This window comes from Dipteris shenzhenensis, chromosome 20, assembly GCF_047967505.1.
Source record: "Dipteris shenzhenensis isolate YYH24624 ecotype China chromosome 20, Dip_SZ_1.0, whole genome shotgun sequence".
In the NCBI taxonomy this organism is placed as follows: domain Eukaryota; kingdom Viridiplantae; phylum Streptophyta; class Polypodiopsida; order Gleicheniales; family Dipteridaceae; genus Dipteris; species Dipteris shenzhenensis.
Window position 1 is genome coordinate 2039339 of NC_141615.1, and position 23137 is coordinate 2062475.

The 23137-nt window shown below is 42.0% G+C and overlaps 1 protein-coding gene across 2 annotated transcripts; it reads right to left on the reverse strand.

Moving 5' to 3' along the window:
* Window positions 1-3410: 3410 nt before the first annotated feature.
* On the reverse strand, window positions 3411-16715 carry LOC147889121 (glucan endo-1,3-beta-glucosidase 5-like). 2 transcript variants are annotated; one of them, XM_087391612.1, is made up of 3 exons: window positions 16311-16715; window positions 3832-4865; window positions 3413-3724 (listed from the first exon to the last, which is right to left on the reverse strand). In XM_087391612.1, the coding sequence occupies exons 1-3, from the start codon at window positions 16658-16660 to the stop codon at window positions 3630-3632; spliced, it is 1479 nt and encodes a 492-aa protein (XP_087247738.1). In that variant the 5' UTR covers window positions 16661-16715; the 3' UTR covers window positions 3413-3629. The 2 variants fall into 2 exon arrangements, with proteins under 2 accessions (XP_087247739.1, XP_087247738.1); XM_087391613.1 differs by having other exon boundaries at window positions 3411-4865.
* Between the last annotated feature and the right edge of the window lie 6422 nt (window positions 16716-23137).

The window sequence follows — 23137 nt, forward strand, 5'->3', positions numbered from 1 at the left end:
GGAGAGCACCATCTTGAGCAAAACTCAAAGTCTAGTCATAACATAGAGGGAGGGCTAGGTAAAACAGGACCCATATCATTATTACTCGCAAAAGAAACACTATCATCGCCATTCCGCCTTTCAAATTTAGTAGATGGAAGCATAATCATGGTATTCTTATGCTTAACATACACTCTGAGCTCCTCAATTTTGCAATTTTGGTTACATCATGATTCTCCCATATGTTTTTGTATACTCACTAAACATGACAAAGTGGTTTTTATGCATAGTTTATTCAAAGAGTGTCCACCCCTGGATGAAAAGCATAAGGGAGGCTCGAAAGAGCATTGAAATTGAGTCCTTGGAAACTGAAGTTTGATTTCAAAATAGTTGTGGATGCAAATGATGGTATGCCACATTACTACCTACATTTCAATCTATTTGCTTCCCAAAATTACGTAAAAGATTGTCGCACTTCCCTAGTGGCATTAGTCCATAAATGCTTGGGTAAATGTATACGAGCACTCGAAAAATTCTCAATTGCATAGCGAGTGGGTACAAACTTCAAGGTGGTATTTAGAAGCTCCATGTATGCAAAATGTGGGCACCTACAAAAGGCATACCAATCTTTTTAAGGCTACCAAGTCGATATGCAATTATCTAGAATGATTTGATTAGCTATTGAATTTTTTAAAATAATGCACAAGGGCATAATCCCAAGCAAAGTTTTTTTTAAAAGGGTGTCATCCTTCCAACCGTATTTTTGCCAACATTCTGGTAATCAGAATGGTAGTGTTTTCCATGCTAGGAAAGGAGTCCTTCCATTATGGACTTCATTGTATTGTTGGGAGAAAGTGAGCCCATGTTAGAATTGGCAAATCAAGTGGCTCTCAGGGTAGGGTGGGGCAAAAAAGACCTCCCCACTCCAAAAGAAATTTGTACAAGCCTTGACAAGTTTGTGATTGGATAGTAGTGAGCCAAAAATGTGATCCCTTACCTTATTAATTGCTTTATTTTTATTCTCCACCAGTTACGTAGTGAACAAAATATAGCAAATGTGAATATAAAAGATTTTCGTGACATTTAAAATAAGGAAACATATAATTCATTTTCTTACCATGTTCACACACTCTGCCCCTTGCCTCTACTCTGCACTTCTTCCACTTTCCTGCTTGTTATGTGCCAAAATACAAATTGCTATCTACCAAATCCAAATTGATATGTGCCTCCGATGTGCTAAATGCAAATTGATGTGAATCCAAAGAAAGGCATGTTCCTTAGTATTATAGTTTTTGGAGACGAGGTGTGCGAACTCTCGCCCCACACCAATTTACGCTAAATGCAAAGTATTGTAAGACAAATGCAAAGTGCTATGTGCCAATTCAAATTGCTATGTGTAAAATTCACGTTGCTTTGTGTTAAATGCAAATTGAGAGAACCCAAAGAAAGGCACATTCCTTAGTCTTATAATTTTTGGAGAGGAAGCATGCCAACTCTTCCCCCACACAACAATGTGGTTATGTGCTAAATGTGAAGTATTGTATACAAAATGCATCGTGCTATTTGTTCAACGGACTAGAAAAGCTTAAACAATGGTCTCAGTGTGGGATGTCAAGCAAAGTAACCGCTTTAGTATAACTCTGGTGTAAGTGAAATAAATAGATTTAAAATGTAAGTGAAATAAATAGATTTAAAAATACCCAAATATGGATCGGGTAATGATTTTGGCTCACATGTCTCTTCAACCATAGTGCAATTCAAAATTCACGAAAATCCCTCACAATCGCAATTTGTGGCAATGTGGAAAAGACCTCAAAGATCATTCATGGCAAGTGTGTGCAACCTTAATTCTTGTTAGGTTTAGTATGTATTACATGGAGTAGAAAATGTTCCCAAAGATTTAAATATTTAATTTCTTGATATGGAGTACACCTATGTACTTTCTAGAGAAAATAAATATTAAATTTAAAAATTGACTTCTAATACATACATAAGTTGTAAACAAATACATGTAGACATATACATGCATATTTGTAATGAAGGCCAAGGTTGGCTACCAATAACATGTATCTATATCCCTAGCCTATGAGCTACAAATTTAGAAATATGCAAAATAGCTCTTTGTCTAGCAAGTTGCAGACATAAACTAGATCCGAGCAGGTAGCTGTATGTATTCGTAGAGAATGTCTTATTTGAATTTTGCAATTGTAGCAAATAACCACATGTTTTCCTTTTAAAAAAATTGAATTTAGCACATAGCACTTTGCATTCCACGAATAGCATTTTGCATTTGCATATAGTACTTTGCATTTAGTACATAACCAAGCACTTTGCATTCCACGAATAGCATTTTGCATTTGCATATAGTACTTTGCATTTAGTACATAACCAAACATTTTTGTGAGAGAAGCGTTGGCAAACTTCCTCTCCAAAACTTATAAGACCAAGAAACGTGCACTTCTTCGAATTCATTTCAATTTGTATTTAGCACAAAGCAATCTGAATTTATCATATAGTGTTTTGATTTGACACATAGCATTTTGCAGTTAGCTTATAGTACTTTGCATTTGGCACATAGCATTTTGCAAGTGGCTTATAGTAATTTGCATTTAGCACATAACTGCACATTTGTGGGAAGTAGAGTTGGCACTCCCCAAAAACTATAAAACCAAGGAATGCGCCCTTCCTTTGGTTCATATCAATTTATGTTTAACACATAGCAAATTGCATATAGCACACAACAATTAAATTTGGCACATAGCACTTTGCATTTGGCACATAACACTTAGCATTTAACGTATAATCAAAAAATTTTGAGACCAAGGACTTTCCTCATCCTTGGTTTCTTAGCATTTTGGATTAGCACATATTAAATTGCATTTGGCACATTATGTATGGCAAGAAGACCACGCAATCCTATATCAAATTTGTAGATTAATTAACACTACCCAGGATCAACTATAACCCCAAACATAGATCAATTTCATATGCTGCCATCTTCCAACAAGCCCAATTACATCCCAAACGAGGAATCTGGAATTAATAAACCCCAAATGTTACAAATCAGAGTTTCAAAACTTGGCAAGATAGCCTGCCATATCACTCAGATGCTCAACAAGCCAATTTCAGCTAAAAAGTTCACGTAGACATATAGGAAGGTCACCTTTTGCACAATAAAAAACATTGTGTATGAGAAGCTTCAAAGGGTTATAACGCAAAAAACAAAAATCACATTTTTGGTCCTGACTTCTGCAGGATGTAGTGATTTCTCTTCTTGGAGAGCTGGGTCAGGGGGGGGACTTAAAGGACTGAACTCTGAAAGACAGGATAGACGAAGACAATATCATACATCAAGTTTGCAAGTTTGCAGAATACAGGAATTATATATATGATTCCCTTCAATGACTTCTTAACTTCACAATTGTACTAAGAAGTCATCAGCTTCTTTGCAAATTCTCTGCACCACATTGGCATTATATACTAATCATGAAAGTTGGATAAACTCGATAGCCAGGTTAAATCATGAGCACACAATAGAACTAACACCCGACAATAGAAATCCTTACCATTTGCTCAAATCAACACTACAAAGGGGAATAGTGGCAAGTGCCTACTTGTTCCTATTTTCGAAAACTGACATGCTGTAAGGACTAGAGAACAATATGCTGCCTCTTTGTTGGACCAGTTCCTATCCACAATGCATGTAAGATGTAATTTTCCCTTTGCTTTGAGACAATGTAGACAGCTGTCATGACAAAGCACGAGAGATCACAACCTTGAAAAAAATGATACCTTAAAAGGCAATGAGTATAGACATGAGCAACACCATGAGAGAAATAGCAAGAAATCTACATGAAACAATGGGTGAGGAGTTTGAGACCCCTATCAAAAATCTGCAATCTCCAATTGATGGATCCACAAACGTGACTAAGCCAAGTCCATTGAAATAGCAGCTGCTAGCATCCTGATCGTTCAGCTGGTAGTAACTGTTGAAAGCGTATGATACATTGGCTGGAGAGCCGATATTACTGCATGATCCACCCTGTGCAAGAGCAGTGCAATCTGCAGCTGAACAAGCAAAGTCTGCGCTTGAAAGCAAAATGGATGCATTGCTGGTTGGATTCGCAACACACCACCTTGTTGGTAGGTATGGCACGTTCTCTGCATTGATAAGAGTGGTGTTTAATCCCTGTCCAGACAAGTCCAGCTGATATTTGGCCTGACCATCAAATGTGAATACTCCCCAATGCCTTTCAAAATTTCCAGGTAGTGTGCTCTTCTGGTTCTCATCAAATAGACCAAATATGTAAGCTTCTATAGCACCAGGTCGAAGTGGTGTACCCTGTTTGCTCATAATGTGCTTTATTAAGCCTTGGGTAAACCTTTGTGCATTGCTAAGGTTCGCGTAAACAGATCCATCTGTGGGCCAACCAATCTCTCCAATCATTACCTGCATCCCAGAAAAGCCAAGACTGCTAAGGGCCGAAATGGTCATGTCGAAGCTTGCATCAAGTGCATTGGTGTAAGTAATCCCTCCATCTTGCAAAGGATGACTGGTTCCATCAAAGAAAGCAAAATCTTCAGGAAATGTTGACTGTTGGGACAGATCCAGAAAGGGATAGATGTTGACAATAAAGGGAGCATTAATCTGACTCAAAAGAGAGACTATCTGCCTCATGGTGTCTTTTATGTCAGGACGAAATTGTCCTTTAGAGGGCAGAGTATTCTGTAGTACATCAGCGTTACAAGGCACTGTCACCTTCACCTGATCTGCAAGGCCTGCTTTGAGTAGTGACTGATACATATTATACAAAGCTGGGTAAGTGTACTTCTGGAATCGTCCTTGATATGCAGATAAAAATGGCTCATTTCCTACAGCAACATACCTGCATGGACAAATGATAGAGAATGTTAGTATTATGCTGGAGCTTGTACATACATACACATACATTTAAATGTTTGTTTGGTACATGCGAGCCGTAGAAAACACTATGCAGCTATAATATGCCATAAAGGGATCCTATACATAATTTTACTTCGGTTATGGGTGAAAGACCATGCCCAATATCGTTCCTCTCAAGTGGCCTAATCATGTAGGCCATAGCTTGGCCTCACAGTGTGGTACAAACCACAAAGGTGCCTTGTGAGGCTTGCTACGAGTATAAAAAAATGTTCCGACTCTCAACCTAATCAATGACTTGCAGACAGTGCACAACAAAGTTTGTGTAAGAAATCCTAGATTTACTATATTTAGAAATGTGCTAAGGAACAGAAAGGAGACTGAGATAGCAGAGAACAAGGAATAACTGTATTGCTTGAATGTCTGTAGGGTAGATGTTGTGTGTCATCCATACAATTGGGCCTCTCTTATATAGAGAGTGAAGAGTCACACATGAAAAGGTGTGTACTCCAAAGGGTATGTGCATGAAGAGGTGTGTACCCCTTGTGAAGGGTGTAACCCTTGATGAGAGGGTACATTACAATAGAAATGTCTCTTCAATAGAATGTCTCTTGTGAAGGGTTGTGCCTCATTAGGAAGTGTCCCGTCGAAAGGGCAAGAGTTGTGCCTCTTAGGAAGTGTCCCGTCGAAAGGGCATACCCTTCCACAAGTGTCCATTCATCAAACCATCCATAAGTCTAGAAATAGAGAAAGGAATACGTCACAGATCGTGACATCCCCTCCCACTCAAAAGAAGACCCTGGTGGAGATAATGAACTGATGTAGAAAATATCACTGTAAATTCTGAAAATACTGCTGTAAAAGGTCAAGGTACTGCTGTAAGTCTTCATCAGACTGCCAAGTAGCATCGGAGTCGTCCAGATCTCGCCAAAGAACAAGGAATTCCGTGATAAGTCGATGTCGAGTCTCTCGCTGTCGATGGTCCAGAATACGCTCAGGAATAAGGAGAACATAATCGTCTTCGATTTCTGGGACATAATCACCTGCAGGAGGAACTGCTTCATCGCCTGGAATATACGTCTTTAGCCAAGAAATATGAAATGTTGGATGGATTTTACCCCATGATGGTGGTAATTCCAATTTATAACTTAAAGGTGAATTTTTCTTGACGATCCGGAAAGGTCCATAGTATCTTGGTCGCAACTTAGGAAACACAAACTTAACCGTCTTATAGCGATGTGGGGCTACAAATAATAGCACCATGTCACCAGTGTTAAATTCCAGGTGATGTCTATGTTTGTTGGCAGACCGTTGATACCGCTCTTGCGCTTTTCGCATATGATCCCTGACTTACAGTAGAATGTCTTGCATTTCTTGAACCAGTTGATCAGCTAGGGCCACTCGATGTTGAAGTACAAAATTCGTTGGTACAATCGGAGTGTGTCCATAAGCTGCTTGGAACGGAGTCATGCTGATGGCACTAAGGAAAGAGTTATTATAAGCAAACTCAAGGAGTAATAGATACTCTTCCCAAGCTGCTAGGCGTGATTGAACATAATGTCGAAGCATTTCTTCCAGAACTTGGTTGACTCTTTCAGTCTGGCCATCTGATTCTGGGTGGTAGGCTGAACTGAACAATAGAGTTGTACCCAAAGATTCGAACAGTGAAATCCAAAAGTGACTGGTAAACTTAGGATCTCTGTCGGATATGATATTCTTGGGTAATCCATGGTGTCGGAAGATGTGTTGTATAAAGAGTTTGGCTATGTCCGGAGCCTGTGCACTGCTTTTGCAAGCAACAAAGTGTGCCATTTTGGACAATCGATCAACAATTACCATAATCTGAGTGTTACCTCTGGAGGATCGTGGTAGTGTTGTAATGAAATCCATGGAAATACTTTCTCACCTTTCAGTTGGAACTAGAAGAGGCTGAAGAAGTCCTGTTGGAAGTCATCGGCTTGCTTTCATTTGTTGACAAGATAAGCAAGATGTAACCATTTTGATGACGTCGCTTTTCATCTGAGGCCAGTAGTATGTTGCACTGAGTAATCGATAAGTCTTATTGATGCCGGGATGGGCAGCATAAGGAACTACATGATGCTCTTTTAACAAAAGACGTCGAACATCCTTGTCATGTGGTACAAAGACGCGATCTTGATAATACAGAAGGTCGTCCGTATAAGAATAAGATGAGAAAATCTTCTGTTCAGAAGTCGAAGGTTGATCTTTTGAAAGAACCTGTACTGCTGTGCCGAAGTCTTTATCATTGAAATACTTTCCTTTGAATGAATTCGGAACATCCACAGATAATGTAGGGATTACCATAGCTGATGCTAGAGGTAACCTGCTGAGAGCATCTGCAACTACATTGCGTACCCCTGGAATGTACTCAATGGTCATGTGAAAGTTGGCCAGAAACTCAACCCAGCGTGCTTGTCGAGCATTCATGACTGGCTGAGTAAAGATATACTTTAAAGAGTGATGGTCTGTCTTGACCACAGAGTCGGCTCCCATGAGATAATGTTTCCAAGAGCGATAAGCATGTACAACAGCAAGAAACTCCTTATCGTAAACCGGGTATCGGGTTTGGATATCAGAATGTTTATGGCTGTCAAAAGCAATAACTCTGCCTTCTTGCATCAAGACTGCTCCTGTAGCGATGTCAGAAGCGTCGGTCATGACCTCAAACGGAAGGTTTGGGTCAACAATAGCCATAACTGGTGTGGTAGTGAGTGCTTGCTTAAGTTGTTGGAAACTATACTCTGTTTCGGGAAGCCACTGAAAAACTGCTGTGCTTTTCAATAATTCGGACATAGAAGTTGCGATTTCGAAAAACTGATAGACCTTTGTATGGTAGAAGTTTGCCAATCCGAGAAAAGAGCGGACATCAGGAACATTCTTAGAAGTAGGCCAGTTTCAGATTACCTCGACCTTCTTGGGATCCACAGAGATGCCTTGAGCTGAAATAACATGTCCCAAATATTCAAGTTGGGTCTTGAAGAACTCACTCTTCTCAATGTTGATGTAGAGAGAATTTGCGCGGAGAACTTCAAAAACTTGGTGAAGATGTTGTTTGTGCTCATGTAGGGATCTGCTGAAAACGAGGATGTCATAGAGGTAAACGATGACGAACTTATCGAGGAAAGGCCTGAAGATGTCGTTCATTAATGTCATGAATGTGGCCGGGGCATTGTTTAACCCAAAAGGCATGACCAAACATTCATAGTGTCCATACTTTGTTCGAAAAGCTGTCTTGTACTCATCGCCTTCTCGTATGCGAATTTAATGATAACCTGAATGAAGATCAATCTTTGAGAATTGTGTTGCATGTAGAAGTTGATCGAAGAGGTCATCGATGCGAGGCAATGGATACTTGTTTTTGATAGTGAGCTTGTTGAGGGCTCGATAGTCGATGCAGAGGCGCATTGACTTGTTCTTTTTTTCCACAAGTAGTACAGGAGATCCGAAAGGACTGCGACTGGGCCGAATGTGACCTTTGTCGAGTAGTTCGGTGACATGTCTTTGGATTTCTTCATTTTGAGTGTAAGAAACCCGATAAGGAGGTTTCGACGGTGGATTACTGCCAAGAATAAGTTCGATTGGGTGATCCACTGGTCGTCGAGGTGGTAACTGCTTTGGCAATTCCTGTGGAAAAATATCCAGGTAAGGCTGGAAAAAAGGTTCGTTGAGGTACTCAGGAGGATCCTTTGTTGGTGTCTCCTCTACTGCCGTAACCAACAGAAGTGAAGCCAGTACTGTTTACGAACCCACTTCTTTACTTGTAGGGCAGAAGCAACTAGGGTTAAAGGAGAGTCCCTAGAACCAGTTAGCTCAATAAGTTTTCCTTGGTGGACAAACTGGACAGTATGGCTGCGAAAACTGATTGATGGATCATAGTCGTAGAGCCACTGTTGTCCAAGTATGACATCGTACCGAGAAAGAGGCATGATGTCGAAGTTCAACTTGTCCGTATAATGTTGGATGCGAAAAGACAAGTTTTTGATCCTGGTGTTGCAGAAGAAAGTCGTTCCATTTGCGAGTTCAATCTGATAGTCCATGAGACTAGGACTGGTGGTCAACCGAAGTTTATCGACCACAGAATTGGCTAGGAAGTTATGAGAGCAGCCACTGTCGATGAGGATAGTGACCGTTGTTCCACGAATCGATCCTTAAACACAAAGTACTTGAGTGGCCAGGGAAGGTTCGGGGTTGCGGACAAGGCTCAGGTGGATAGTATTCGCCATTCGAACAGCTTTGCCTTTCTTGTCTTGTACTGGGGTAGCTTCTTCTCTTTGGGAAGTGCTAAGTTTCATATTGGAATTTTGCTTTGGTCGCTTGGGACAATCGAACCATCTATTGTCGCCTGTACAGATGGTACAAAGTCCTTTTGAGGTGGAGTTGTTCTTCTTGTCAGTGGCCGCACCTTTATGTTGGGGATGTCGGTAATGACTTTGTGAAGAAGAAGAAGCGCGATCCTTGGAGGAGTGCTTCTGTTGGAATCCAGCAAATGATTTCTGAGGCTTCTGGGGATCTTGAGACTGTCGCTGACCTTGATTACCGAAGTTTTTTCGAAACCTGGTATTATCTTGAGGGCGAGCACCTTTGGCCAGAGGAGAGTTCTGTGTGCGATTAGCACTTTGCTTCCCTGTGTTTTGGAAATCTGTAATGCGCTCTGCGTAAGTAATAGCGCCATCTGTGGTGGTGATGTTTGCTTTAAGGACATCAATGCGTTACGAGGAATGGAGGAATGTAGGCCTGAGATGAAAGCATGAAGGCGATCATCCTCAGTTAAACCATCGATCTCCAGCACCAATGTGGTGAACTGAGAGATGTAGGAAGACAAGGAACCCGTTTGCTCTAACTGTCGGAGTTTTGAACGTGCTTGGAAGTCCGCATTGGCAGGTATGAACTACTTACGGAGCACGTGTTCAAAACGTTCCCATGTTAACACACTTTTGCCGTCCTTTAAGCGTCTTTGCCACCATAGAAAAGCTATATCCTTGAGGAGGGAGGCTGCCAAGGCGATCTTTTTGCCTTCAGTGAGGTCAACAGTATCAAAATACATGCGCATTTTTGCGAGCCATTGGTCAACTGTTTGGCGATTGCGTTGACCAGTGTAGGCTTCCGAAAGTTTGATGTCAAGTCTTTTAGTTTTAGAAGCTTGAAGTAAACGGTAGAGGGCACGTAGTTCACTATTTTCTACCTCTGGTGGGAATGAATCCGCATAGTCGTCCGGTTGCGTCACGTCATCCTCTGTATGTGTGGTACTTCGAGAATCTTGAAGTTGTTGAACTTTCTGGACCAAGTCAGAGATGCTGTTCTGAAGCTGGGATATTTGAAGTTGCAATAGTGATTCGCCTTGTACGTTGACTTCAGGGGTCTTTTTGGGACTTGATTCTTTGATCTTTGGAGAGGCTTCACGTGAGCGTTGCGACATATCGGAGATCCCTGTGAGAAAAGCACGAACTTGCACTCTAGTTTGTACCATTTCTGAAAGAAGAGTCGGGCTGCTCCCTGAGGTTGCTCATGTTGGAGGGGGCAAGCGAGGCAGGATGGAACCACTCGTGGAAATCTGGTAAAGAAGGTCCTATCTGAGGTAACACTGGTGATGCCGAAAGTGGTGTTACTGCTCGGGAGAGGACAGGAGTAGGTAGCAGAGTCCACGGATCTGAGAAAGGATAAGGAGCTACTGTCGGAAGTGGAGGATATCCAGGAGAAGGAGTGCCTTCAGAGTGTAAATACTGTCTTGGAGAAGGTACAACCTGTAGAGGAGGATATCTGGGAGCTGACGGAGGTGGAGAGTACCCTGGAGATGCCGAAGGTGAGGGGTAAAATTCTCTCCAAAGATGGACAGCAAACTCTTGAGGAATATCGGGTTCTGGGTATCTTCCTGTCTCGTGGAACACAACCTGTACTGTGCTGAGGAAGTAATGTAACTGAGGTGCCTCACGCAGAAGATATAGGATGTGGTCCAAAGCACTAGGAGGGCACATGACACAGAAGACCCACGATGCGAAAGCTCCGAAATGGGCTGGTTGTGCAATCTGAACACGATATTATGTGGTAGCTGATGCCTGAGGTGTCCTTGAAATGCCGGGTGAATTACCAGGGGTTTCCATGCTTAAAGGTGGATTCTTTCATTTGCTGTAATTTGTTAAAGGGAAAAGAATCCTTAAAAGCAGATTGGAAAGACTCCACCTGGCAATAATTTAATCTGCCAAATTGTTGCGTAGAAGAGGGCTGCAAATTGCTGTCCGGAGATCCATGTTGCAGTGTTTTGCGAGGAGAGATCGAGGCTTGTCCGGTCCGGGCTGTTAACAGGCGGTCTTCATTGCGCGAGGAGCTGCAACTGGTGCTGATTTGGCAGGACAAAGATGGCGAAACAAGGGGGGGGGTTGCAGGCTGGCAATGGCGAAAGCACAAGGCAGTTCCCAGGCTGTTCTGCACAGGAAAAGGCAGGAGCGAATGCTTGGCTGGCAAGGACTGCGCAGGAGGGGAGGCTGTGTGCTGGAGAGGCCAAATGAAATGCGCAGGGGCTGGTCGTAGGGCTGCGCAGGCTGTACGGTGCAGGCTGCGGATGGTACGGCGCAGGGCTGGTGCAGGGCTGCGCAGACTGTACGTGCAGGCTGGCGGATGGTACGGCGCAGGCTGTGCAGGACTGTACGGCGCAGGCTGGGCAGGCAGTACGGCGAGGGCTGCGCAGGGCTGTACGGCGCAGGGCGATGGCTGGCACAGGCTGCAGGTAAGTCCGTACGGTGCAGGGCTGGTGCTGCGCAGGCTGCCAGGAATTCCGTACGGTCCAGGCCGTACGGGATAGAAAAGAAAGGCTGGCGACTTTTCGTTCAGGCTGCCTAGGTGGTTAGTTGCCCCAAAAATTAAATGGGGGGTTTAGTTAACCCTAGGTAGCTAGGGTAATCCTAAGGGTAGGGGATGGGTTTATTTTTTTCCCTTTTTACCCCTCTAGGTACACTTTTTGTAGGTACTTGGGGCCTAAAAGGTGTGCCTATTCGAAGGGGTGTCACCCTTGGAATAGGTGCACCTTTTCATGAAGGGGTCTGTCCCTATTGTTAAAAGGGGTGTCCCTGCATGAATAGGTATGTCCTTTTGTCCACGATGGGGTGTGTCCCTTGAGTGAGGAGTCGAGACTCGTCATCAAAAGGTGTGTCCCATGGTGGAAAAGGTGCGTCCCTTGGTTTTGGGACAGTCCAAGCACCTGAAAAGACACGATTTTTGTCGGGTCCATTCACATCAACTTGTGATGTGTGGGGGATGGCGAGGCCATAGATGACTTTAGGTAGGGTAGGCGTTTAAAATTTTTACGCTCATCCTCTCCATCTCTTCCATGCACAATGTGCACGGAATATCCTTCTAGCGGAAAAGATGTATCAGATCGGCGCTAGAAGGTGGGGGGCATTTCCTACAGGCAGGAGCGAATTTTGCTCTGATACCACTGTAAGAAATCCTAGATTTACTATATTTAGAAATGTGCTAAGGAACAGAAAGGAGACTGAGATAGCAGAGAACAAGGAATACCTGTATTGCTTGAATGTCTGTAGGGTAGATGTTGTGTGTCATCCATACAATTGGGCCTCTCTTATATAGAGAGTGAAGAGTCACACATGAAAAGGTGTGTACTCCAAAGGGTATGTGCATGAAGAGGTGTGTACCCCTTGTGAAAGGTGTGACCCTTAATGAGAGGGTACATTACAATAGAAATGTCTCTTCAATAGAATGTCTCTTGTGAAGGGTTGTGCCTCATTAGGAAGTGTCCCGTCGAAAGGGCAAGAGTTGTGCCTCTTAGGAAGTGTCCCGTCGAAAGGGCATACCCTTCCACAAGTGTCCATTCATCAAACCATCCATAAGTCTAGAAATAGAGAAAGGAATACGTCACAGATCGTGACAGTTTGTTTCAATCTTTTGACCCACATTGTTCTATTAGTGACAACAAGTTTGTGCTGAGACCTCACACATGTTTCACAGGGGGTTTTCCATTTGAGGGTCCATGATGTGTCATCTATATCTTCAAACACAGTGCACTTGCATCTTCAAGAAAATCCTCAGAGCTTTCCAAACACCTGGGATCAATGAGCCAACAAAATGTATTGTGATACACCAAAGTTCACGTAATGAGCCATAGCTGCAATGAGCACTTCCATTTCTTTCCACAAGTCTTAGGATTCTTCCTTTGCCGTTGCCTGATTGCATAAAAACTCGAGGCTGGTAGCCTTGCTAGTTTTGTCTAGTATCTATGTGCCATTACAACGAATGTGGCCTTCCTTTCACAATTAATGCATTTACGTTTTCTGTTGTACTTTTGATTGTGATATCAATTACTTTTCTTATAGGTATTTTTGTGATATTGTCAACCTCAGGATTGTTGCTTGGCATTGGTCGGCAAAGGTACTCTTGATTTTATGTTCTTATATTTGCTACAAGTGTGTGGTTGACATACTCTCTAATCATGAACTTCCACAATAGAATAAGTGCAGATGTAACTCGATTTCTAACTCATATCACCTATCCATGATCGTCTTTAGATTCTCTCCTCTTGTGATCATATCAATTCCACTCATTTGTAGTTGGACAAGCAAGTGAGCTGCTGATTGACTTTGTCACATGCTTGCACAATTGTGCTGCCATATGAATGCATGAGTGAAGAAAGAGAGAGAGAGAGAGAGTACAACTCGTACCCTACCAGAATTTGCTACTCAGGTCTAGGCCTTACTTTAGCTTACCCCTTGCTATTATGACCACCCCTTAAGCCAGCTACTTACCTAGCTAACCAGCCCTTGGTTGGTTTGCCTTTGGTTTAGCCTACTGATTGGCCCTTGGCTAATCATTAGATTTGGCTGAATTGTGCATTAAGACACGACACGTCAGACATGCTTCACACACAAGTGTCTAAAGCGTCTTAAACATAAGACACGTCATTGTAATAATAAACATTTAATTAATATATGTGTAAGTATACACGTGTACAACTTGCTAGCATAGCTAGCTGCTAGATTCTACAAGTACAATAAGCTACACTCAAACAATGCAAGAAGTAACAATGCACTTGTACAATGTACTCAAGACTTAATAGTTAAAGTTAAGACTCACGACTCAAGAGCTTGCAAGTTAAGAGTCGCGACTCGAGCTTGCAAGTCACGACTCACAATTTTATAGATTTAAACTAACAATAGAATCTTGATCTTCAAAAATCTAGATAAACAACTTAACAAGAGCCTAGAGGGCTACATAGATTATATACCAACATCATTAATCAATATACATAAATATCATGGCAACAGTTTGTCAATTACATGTGACATGAATGAAATATGCATCTCGATACATATAATTGAAAGGAAAACTTTCGACTCTCAAGAGTCTAATCTCTCAAGATTCATCCTAATCCAAATCTGTGAGGTCACTGCCACTGCTGGATCCGAAGTCACCATCAATGATAGAATGGTTAAGTCAAACTCGATGTTGATTGGCCCTTGGCTAGTCACTAGATTTGGCTGGCTTGTCGCTTCTAGCATGGTTAAGTCAAACTCGATCTTAACTTGAGTCCTACTTGATTGGCCCTTGGCTAGTCATTAGATTTGGCTGAATTGTTGCTTCTTATTGCCCCGTCATCTTTGCACCATGCAATGCATGTACACGTGGAAAGGGGCATCCTTAGTACCTCCTAGACTTTGACATTGAGATTTGAAAGTTGGTACCATGAAGGTCAACTTATTCCATACTTTTCTTGTGCTATGCATACTTGCACTCTTCATATGAGATATTCTTGAGAGATCACAAGGACAATAGGGACGAGGCACAACGTTTCTATTATGTGGTAGACTTTTTTACAAGAAGACCATCCTTGTGTCACGAATCCCCTTCACAAAAGACCATCATGCTGATCCACGTAGATAACAAAGGCTTGATCTGTCAAGAAATGCTCCAATTTGGTCCAAGAAGCTTCTCGTTCCAATAAATCTGTCACAGTTATAAATCATAGCAATTGCAACTTCTTAAAATTCGAAGGGAGTGTTTTCAAAAGGTTCATTACCACCCTACCACTCCCATCACGGGCACACTCTAAATATTGTAGTCTTCCTCATTTGAGTCCACAGTCCCTGCTTCTTTGTCATCACACAAACACCTTTCACCTACATGCAATCAAGACTCCCTATTTGAGTCCACAATCACTGCTACTTTGTTATCACACAAACACCTTTCACCTACATGCAATCAAGACTCTACTGCACTCTTCTTATTATCTTCAGAAAAAGGACAATGAAAGAAGGTTTGAATAAAACACTCAAGGAGCTAAGACGTAATAAATAGTTATAAATATGAACTTAAGGAAGCATCTAGGCCTTGGACTCCCCTGCCACAGGCATCGGATCAATTCCAAGCAGCATACGTCATATTCGGCATGCTGTAAAGCATAACATCGCACCAATTGACCTACTGTCGACACCTTCCCTCAATACATAATGTGAATAACTGCTACAGAACCTTCCCCCGGAATTTCCTTAATACATAATGTGCCTAACAGCTACAGAACTATCACTCGGAATTCCCTCATATATTATGGAATATTACGAATGCTTAAAATAACGCCTGACCTGTCCTGTGTGGGACAAGGTCAGGGGAGAAGCTGCTGAGGGCTCACTGACAAAGGCGACAGATGAATTTCTGACGTTATGAAGCATCCAAACATACGCAGCATGCTTAGGAAACATCGTCAAATTTTGAAAGCTCTTAAATTGCAGTCGCTTTAACAGACACGAGTCATGAGAACAAGTGCAGCTAGTCCGAAAGCGCGCTAAAATTGACGCACTGAAGCAGAGAGACCTACGTATCTAGAAACGTGAAAAGAGCAGAGACAGGATAGCGTAGTCGTTGGGGGAGAGAGAGAGAGAGACATCAAAGACAGAGCGAGACTTCCGTCGACTCAAAATTCGCCAATGCTTGAAGCATTTACGGTGCCGATCCGCATTTACGGTGCCCAACACGGATCGGCTGTCATAAATGAAACTCGTTCACTTTGCATTAGGAGCTTTTTTTGGCTTGGCATGGCATGGGGAACAATATCATCGGAACGGGAAATTATAAGCGAAGAAACCATTCACGCGAAATAAAAAACCGTTGTGATGTTCATTTTTTGCAACAAGTAAAGTAGCAGCAGAAAAGAGGATGCGAGTATAAATGTTTCAGGCAACCAGTCACCACGCTGTGTTTCGTTGTCAACCGCAACCACACCTTATATTTGACGCACAGCAAGCATGCTCGCAACATCCGGGGGCGGACGCAGTCAGACTACACAGGAGCTACAGTCGAAGCTTCCGCTTCGCAAAAGGTGGAAACAAAACTATGCCAGCGGATCTGCAGGGCGACGCTAGAAAAACGGAACAGCGAGCTCTGAAACGGATCGGGGCGTGAGTAGTACTTGATGTTGACGCCTCCCTTGCCGAAGAAGCGCGTGAGGTTGGAGCGGAGCCAGGCGTCGGTGGCGGAGGAGGAGGCACTGAGGGGCTGAAGGAGGTCGTTGGGGACACTGACCATGGTGTCGATGTTGGAGGAAGCGAGGGCGGAGAGGACGTCGGGGTCGGAGTCGAAGAGCTTGATTTTGGAGATGTTGTTGGCTTTGAGGAGGCGGACGACGATGGGAGGCGGAACAGGGTGGGAGGAGATGGTGCCCCAGTTGAAGCCCAGGGCGGAAATGGGGCTCAACAAGGACACCAACACGCAGAGGAGGAACAGCAGGAAGAAGCTGAGAGGAGCAGCAGGAGCCTCCATTGAAGAGGAAACGGAGGCCAGCTGCACTACACACACCTCAACCACCACCACCACCACCTCCTCCCCTTCCTCCTCCAAGTAGAGTGTCCTTATATCCTCATGTGGACGACACGGACTTGCTAGAGAGTTGATGTTTGACTACACGGACTCACCAACCTTTTTCACAAAATATTTTCTTTTACCCACAATTTGCAACCAAATATTAACCCGTGTTGTTGCTTCTTCCCAACTCCTCCCACCCCCCAAAAACCAGCCTCTTCACCTTGGTAACATGCTCCCTAAGCTCGTTCTCATTCATCTAGAACTACCTCAAATTTCAATCCCTATGTGAGTTCATCCCCCGCTCCTTCCCCACAACTATCAACCAAAATCGATGTCCCTTTCCAAAAGATGAGTCCATCTACCAAAATCCATGTCCTCTTTCCAAGAGATGAGTTTCATATGCTTCCACATCCATTGCATATAATCTCCTTCCACCATGGGAGCCCATTTTCAAGACATGGACCAACTACCCAACACTTGCATGTACTCAATAGTTAGAAACAATGTCTACACATGTATGCGTTACAAGCTATTCTGCATTCAATACAGCTTCCCATAACAATAGCTAGCAACAAGTCAGTTTGCCTCAATATTAAGCGATTACCTACCTACTAAATGCAGTCCATCCATTATTAAAGACTACAAGGAATGGTCATTTGAAAACATATAACCAAGCTTGTACATAATCTTTTGCAATCTAACAATGCCTCTTAGTCACACAAAAGCATGATAATGGAGAGTATCATTTGGTTTGTAAGGCCTAAGGAGTCTTATGTCCCCTTCACACTCAAATAATTCCATAATGGGTGTATTGATGTGAAGCCTCCAAGAGAAAAAAACAACAATGGCTTCAATTTGGTAAATGTTAGGAAATGCAAAGTCCTTCTCTCATTTTACACACAATCTCCCTCATTGCAAATGAAGTACTCTATTTCACTACATGTTGTTTTCTAAATCCCTCCCCCCCCCCCCCCAAAAAAAAGAGAGAGAAAAAAACAACTTGGTGTATAGTTCCCATATTCTAAATGTCATTAGACTCATTTTCCTATGTAAGATTCAAGATAATAAGATTGCTTAATCATTCATCGTTGCATTCCAAAGTTCCTTGGTTCATATTACCCACAAATAATAATGCTTTTATCTAGAGATTACGATCCTTTTAAATATGGGAGACATATTGTTCTCTATCCTTTACAAAAGTGACTCACTTTAATCCTTTCACTATAATTGTCTTGTTGATGTGTCATTGATGCTTGATGTTGCCCGATTCCCCTCTTGATCAACCCCTTCATAAAAGTTTCTTTATGTGATTGGGGTGCTTATAATTGAGCACTATAATGTGAGGATCTTTTCTACATTGCAGGCTTAAATAATTGAGAAGCCCCATGACATCTACATGCCTAGATTTCTATAAAGTGATCTTATGCATATTTTTAAAGAAGTGATATCCATTTATAGTCATGAATGTCAAGCTTAGAAAATGCTCTTATATCTTAAAGATTCCTTTAGCATTCAAAATTATAATAAAATGCATTAACATATGATATGATGAAAATGAAGTTTCAAGGCTAGTAAACTTGACCTATGATACTTGGTTGAAATAAATTTTTGAAGAAAGCATATGTTATGCTTCATCCAAGAGCCTCTGCTATGCAATATTGAGCTCATCTCTTGACATAAGGATGTAAGGGCAACACAGCCTGTTAAAAATACTGCATTAGATGCAACCTAAGCTGAGCTTTGCCAAGCTAAAGTCCAAGGATGCAAATGGAATCTTGACATCATGTACACTAAGAACCACAAATATGTTATAAATGAAGGATGGGAGAGGAAATCAAATAAGCTAGATTTTTTTTTTTTCAATCAAGTTGGAGCACTTAGACCAAATATTTGCCTCTCATAATCGTAATAATTCATCATTTATCTTTAGAAATGAGACCCCAACAAAGAGTGGTAGACTAATCTCATTATCTACATTAGCTATGTTTAAGAGGAGATTCACTTTATCTCCATCATAAACTCCATACCACCTTCGTTGTAAGTACTATGTGCATCCTTTTTATTCCAACTATAACATTTTTTTAAACTGACATCTTGCCTTTATCAAGTTTCTTTCTTTAAAAGTTTGCCTCGGTCACAACTGACAACATCTAATAGCGTAACGGCATATCTTCAGAAGATTGCTCATCTAGTGCTTGTGAAAGGCATTGGAGTGTGTTCTCAATTATACATTTTAACAAATAGAATAAACTAGGCATTACACAGCTAGATTGGTGGTGTGTCTATGTGTGTGTGTTTCTTGAGATTTTCTTACCTGGTTGGCTACTTTACTGCATGCCCATTTTTCGAGGATTTCTTTTGGTTGCCATTTCTAGCTCTTTGGTTGCTATGTTATTACCCCTGATGCTACACTATTCCTATCTTGGTGCCGTTACTGGGGTTTATGGACCATCTATCATGCTCAAAATTCCTTGCTGTTTGGTCGCATTACAGTGAATCTTTTTTTTGTATTTTCGATCTTCCCTATTACTTTCACTCCAAGATGCGCATTACCTTAGAGAGCTTTCCTAGGCTCAGTTGGAGAGGTTTTATCATTGCTTCTAGCTCTTTTGTACTAGCTGTGCCACACTGGGACAACTCCGCTTGTATATTTTCATTTTGAAGGGTTTTCACCTCTTCTGAGGTTTCCCTTCCAGTATCTTATTTTACAAAAGAAAAATGTGTGTGTGTGTGCGTGCGTGTGTGTGTGTGTTTGTGTGCACACGTGCACATGTGCACACATAAACACATACATGTATGCATGCATGCCATGAATGCACATGTGTCTGTGTTCGTGTGTGAGCGTGTGTGTGTAGACATGCACATGTGCACACATAAACACATACATGCATGCATGCATGCCATGAATGCACATGTGTGTGTGTCCATGTGTGTGCATGCCACATGTAAGCAAACCCATTATATATCATATGCACACAGTACACAAAGTTCATTAAGGGGGTATGTATATGTCCTCACGAATACATGACTCTTTCGATGAATGAAGAGCATATGAGGTCCTCATGAGGTGAATCCTTATAAGATACATGTGGACATACGAGGTCCACATGTGATGAATCCTAATACATGTGTTGGGCACCATTGTGAAACTGCAATGGTGACCCAATGCAAGATTTCCAAAGGGCATGAGAGAGTTTATAAAATATACACATGCAAATGGATGGATAGAAAATAATGCACTCAAGGATCTCTTTGAGCATATTACTAAGATGAAACACAACTTTTTGTCCAAATCTCATACACATTAACTTCCATGGAATTTTTCTTGATTGCTTTATCATGAAGGATGTGCAATTATAGTAATACATGATGCTTTTCAACTAGGCATGCTATTGTAAATCCATTCAGTTCCTGGGACTTCGCTGCATTAAAGGAGCAAGTCATATGATTTAACATTATTCACACAAGCTATTGAATTTGAAATGCTATTCCAAAAAATGAAAATAATGAGTTCTTTACGGAAAAGGTGGCACTAGAGGTTTTCGAACCAATACTATCCCATAGAGAATTTCTCTTTGATTCCAATTTCTTACTTGTTTTAGGACTCTACACTTCATCTACAACGTCCTTAATCTTTGCTTCTATATGCTACTTCTGTTGTCGGAACAAAGGCTCGAGTATAGTTTCAATACTTTGTGTGGCCAAGTCATGGATTGGGTCTTGAGCTTGTTTCTCAGCCTCAAATTGAGCTTGTTCATTTTGGACCCATGATTGCTGAAGTACCTGAAAACGAGCCTTCTCCACCTCTGCATTCAGGTATGGAGCTTCTTTTATTTGAGGCTCGGGAGTTGATGTGGATGAGCTCGGCTGCTCATTGCTTGGTGGAGGTGGAGGCACTATGGCCAAGAGATGTTTCTTCAAGGGAAGTGCATCCTCGAGACATATCTAAGGCCCTGGGCTTGGTTTTTAGGCTAGGGTCCTACAATAGTCCTAGTACAGTAAAATACCATAGCTTCAAATGGGAAAAGTTTACAACTGAGACAGTTGTGTAAATACTAGCATATGACCAATACAAATAAAAGGGGGGAGCTACCAACATCTTGTAGCCAAAGGCTCCATATGTTGAGCAATCCTTTAGCCTAGGTCTAGACCATCCTGAGCGAATGTTTATATCCTTTAAGTAATCCATTTCATCAGCCTAATGACAATCACACCTTCAAACTACCCCTTCTAGATAGCCAAAACTAAGGCAGTGTTGGTTGTTAACACTTGACCTTCTTGATTCCTTGATGTGTAGCCAATAGGGTCATTGTTTGCTGGGGTGTAGCCATTTTTGGTAAGGTTTAGGGACTTTTTTGTACATAGATATCTTGCATGACCCATAACTTATGCATTGCTCAATGGGATTCGACAAACTTTGTCTTCAAGTTGTAGTACACATTCCAACTTGAACATGAGAGCAAAAAATTATGGAATAAGGATTTGGAATGAGACCGTTAAAGCATTACAAGTGCTATGTTGCATGTGAAGCTTGAAGACTATAGGATATAGCAATTTATTCAAAAACATCAAAATTTTAATTCTATACATACATGCAACCAAGTAGTAATTCAAAAGTGCACTACATGAGCTTCTCCTCAGCCCAAGGACATGCCTAAATGAGATAATTATGCATGGGTTAATGAGCCTCCAATGTTGTGCTAAAGTGATGCATACCCATTTGAGGGCATGTTCCATAACTTTTTTTTAAATTTGTTGAGAACCAAAACAGATTGGAAATTCGATCCACAATGTTGGATGTTGTTTTAATTTGACTAGCATAGTCTTCTTGATGTCTTTCTGGACTCTTCTTTTAATGTTGAGTTGCTTTTTGTCTTTGTACAATGATGATTTGTCCCATAGTAGGTTGATACTACTTGATAACAGTTGCTCTTTGCTCAATGTCCGTTGTTTGGTAATAGATTGATGCTGCTATATAGGCTATTCCTTTGTTGGATGTTGCTCTTGTTGGACATTCGTTTGCCAATGGGTGCTTCTTGTATAGGTTGTTGCTTCCCCTTAATGTAGGCTGGGCTATAATTGGATAGTCAACAGAATGTCTTCAATGGATTGGTGCAGTCACACAACTAACTCCAGCACACTCACACCGAGCTACAAAGGGACCATGGCAACTTATAGTGTGAGGTGGAGAAGTTGCACGCTGCTAACTCTAGACTCCAAGCTTCCTAGGTGACCATGGTAGTTGAAGCTGTGTAGCTACTACAAATAGCTCTACAGAACATGCAACAGGTGTGAGTCGATAGGCGTGAGTCGACTACCAAACCTTACATGAGACACAAGCCAAAGCAACAACCCTCAGAGTAGAGAATGGATGGCGGAGAGAGTCTACATGTGGAGAATACACAACTAGAAGAGAAATTGGTGCGGTACTTTCAAATACAATTTGTGATCCAACTTCTCCAGACACCTGATGAGCACTAAACAAAGCTGCACAAGTGATGTCGATGACTCATCAGTAGGCTAGGAAGGACCTTGTCATCTCTCTTAGCTTCTCCCTCAGGTTAGGCTAGTGATTCAGAAGCCTACCTTGTGTTCCATAGGTACATCATTGCTTCGGATCACTCCAAAGTAGCAGAGGAAGTTAACATGGCTCAAGTGTCAGATCCTCCTAGCCAAGGGATGCCTGAGCCAAAGGTTGTGGTGGTGTTTGGTGAAAAGGGCGTACAAGTTCCTTTCTCAACTCATTTTACATACTTGAATCTAGGACATAATATAGGGACTCATACTCCCATCATGGTTTGTTTTGACAAGGCGGTACAGATGCTTGCCTTGTCAATTTTTGACATAGCTACTTGATTTTACCCTGAGTAGGTTTTTGAGGTAAAGCCCATTTTGAGGGACAGGATGTGATCCCCATTGCTATCCCAATAATTGAAGTTTTGTGCCAAGTGCCCAGTCTCGAGCAAGTGCCCAATTGACACCAATTTCCCATCTGTTAAGGGCTCTGTGACACATTGACCTAGCATATGCTCATCCCCCCCCAGCCCTACCTTAGTCTCTCCATGGTGTGATACTTAGGTTGTTGTCACCCTAGAAATCTCTATTTATGACCGCGCCTGTCGCATTTTTGATATTTTTTTTGTTTAGGACTGAGTAGCCTGCCATCCTTTCACCAGCATGATATACATAAGGCCAAGAGGTGCCTTATAGTATCTTGGATCCATGCATTGCCATGCCCCACTATGCTGACTCTTCCACTACTCAGGCAGGTAGACCCTGCTAATCTAGAGAGGCCCCTGATTGACATACACTTGTTGTACCCCTAGCCTCCTTCAGATTAGAAACAAATGTTGAACCCTTTTGATCCTTAGTCTCCCAGGCCATCTTCCTCCCAAGCTCCTCCAAATGATGCCCTTGGTCCTTTCTCTACTGCTA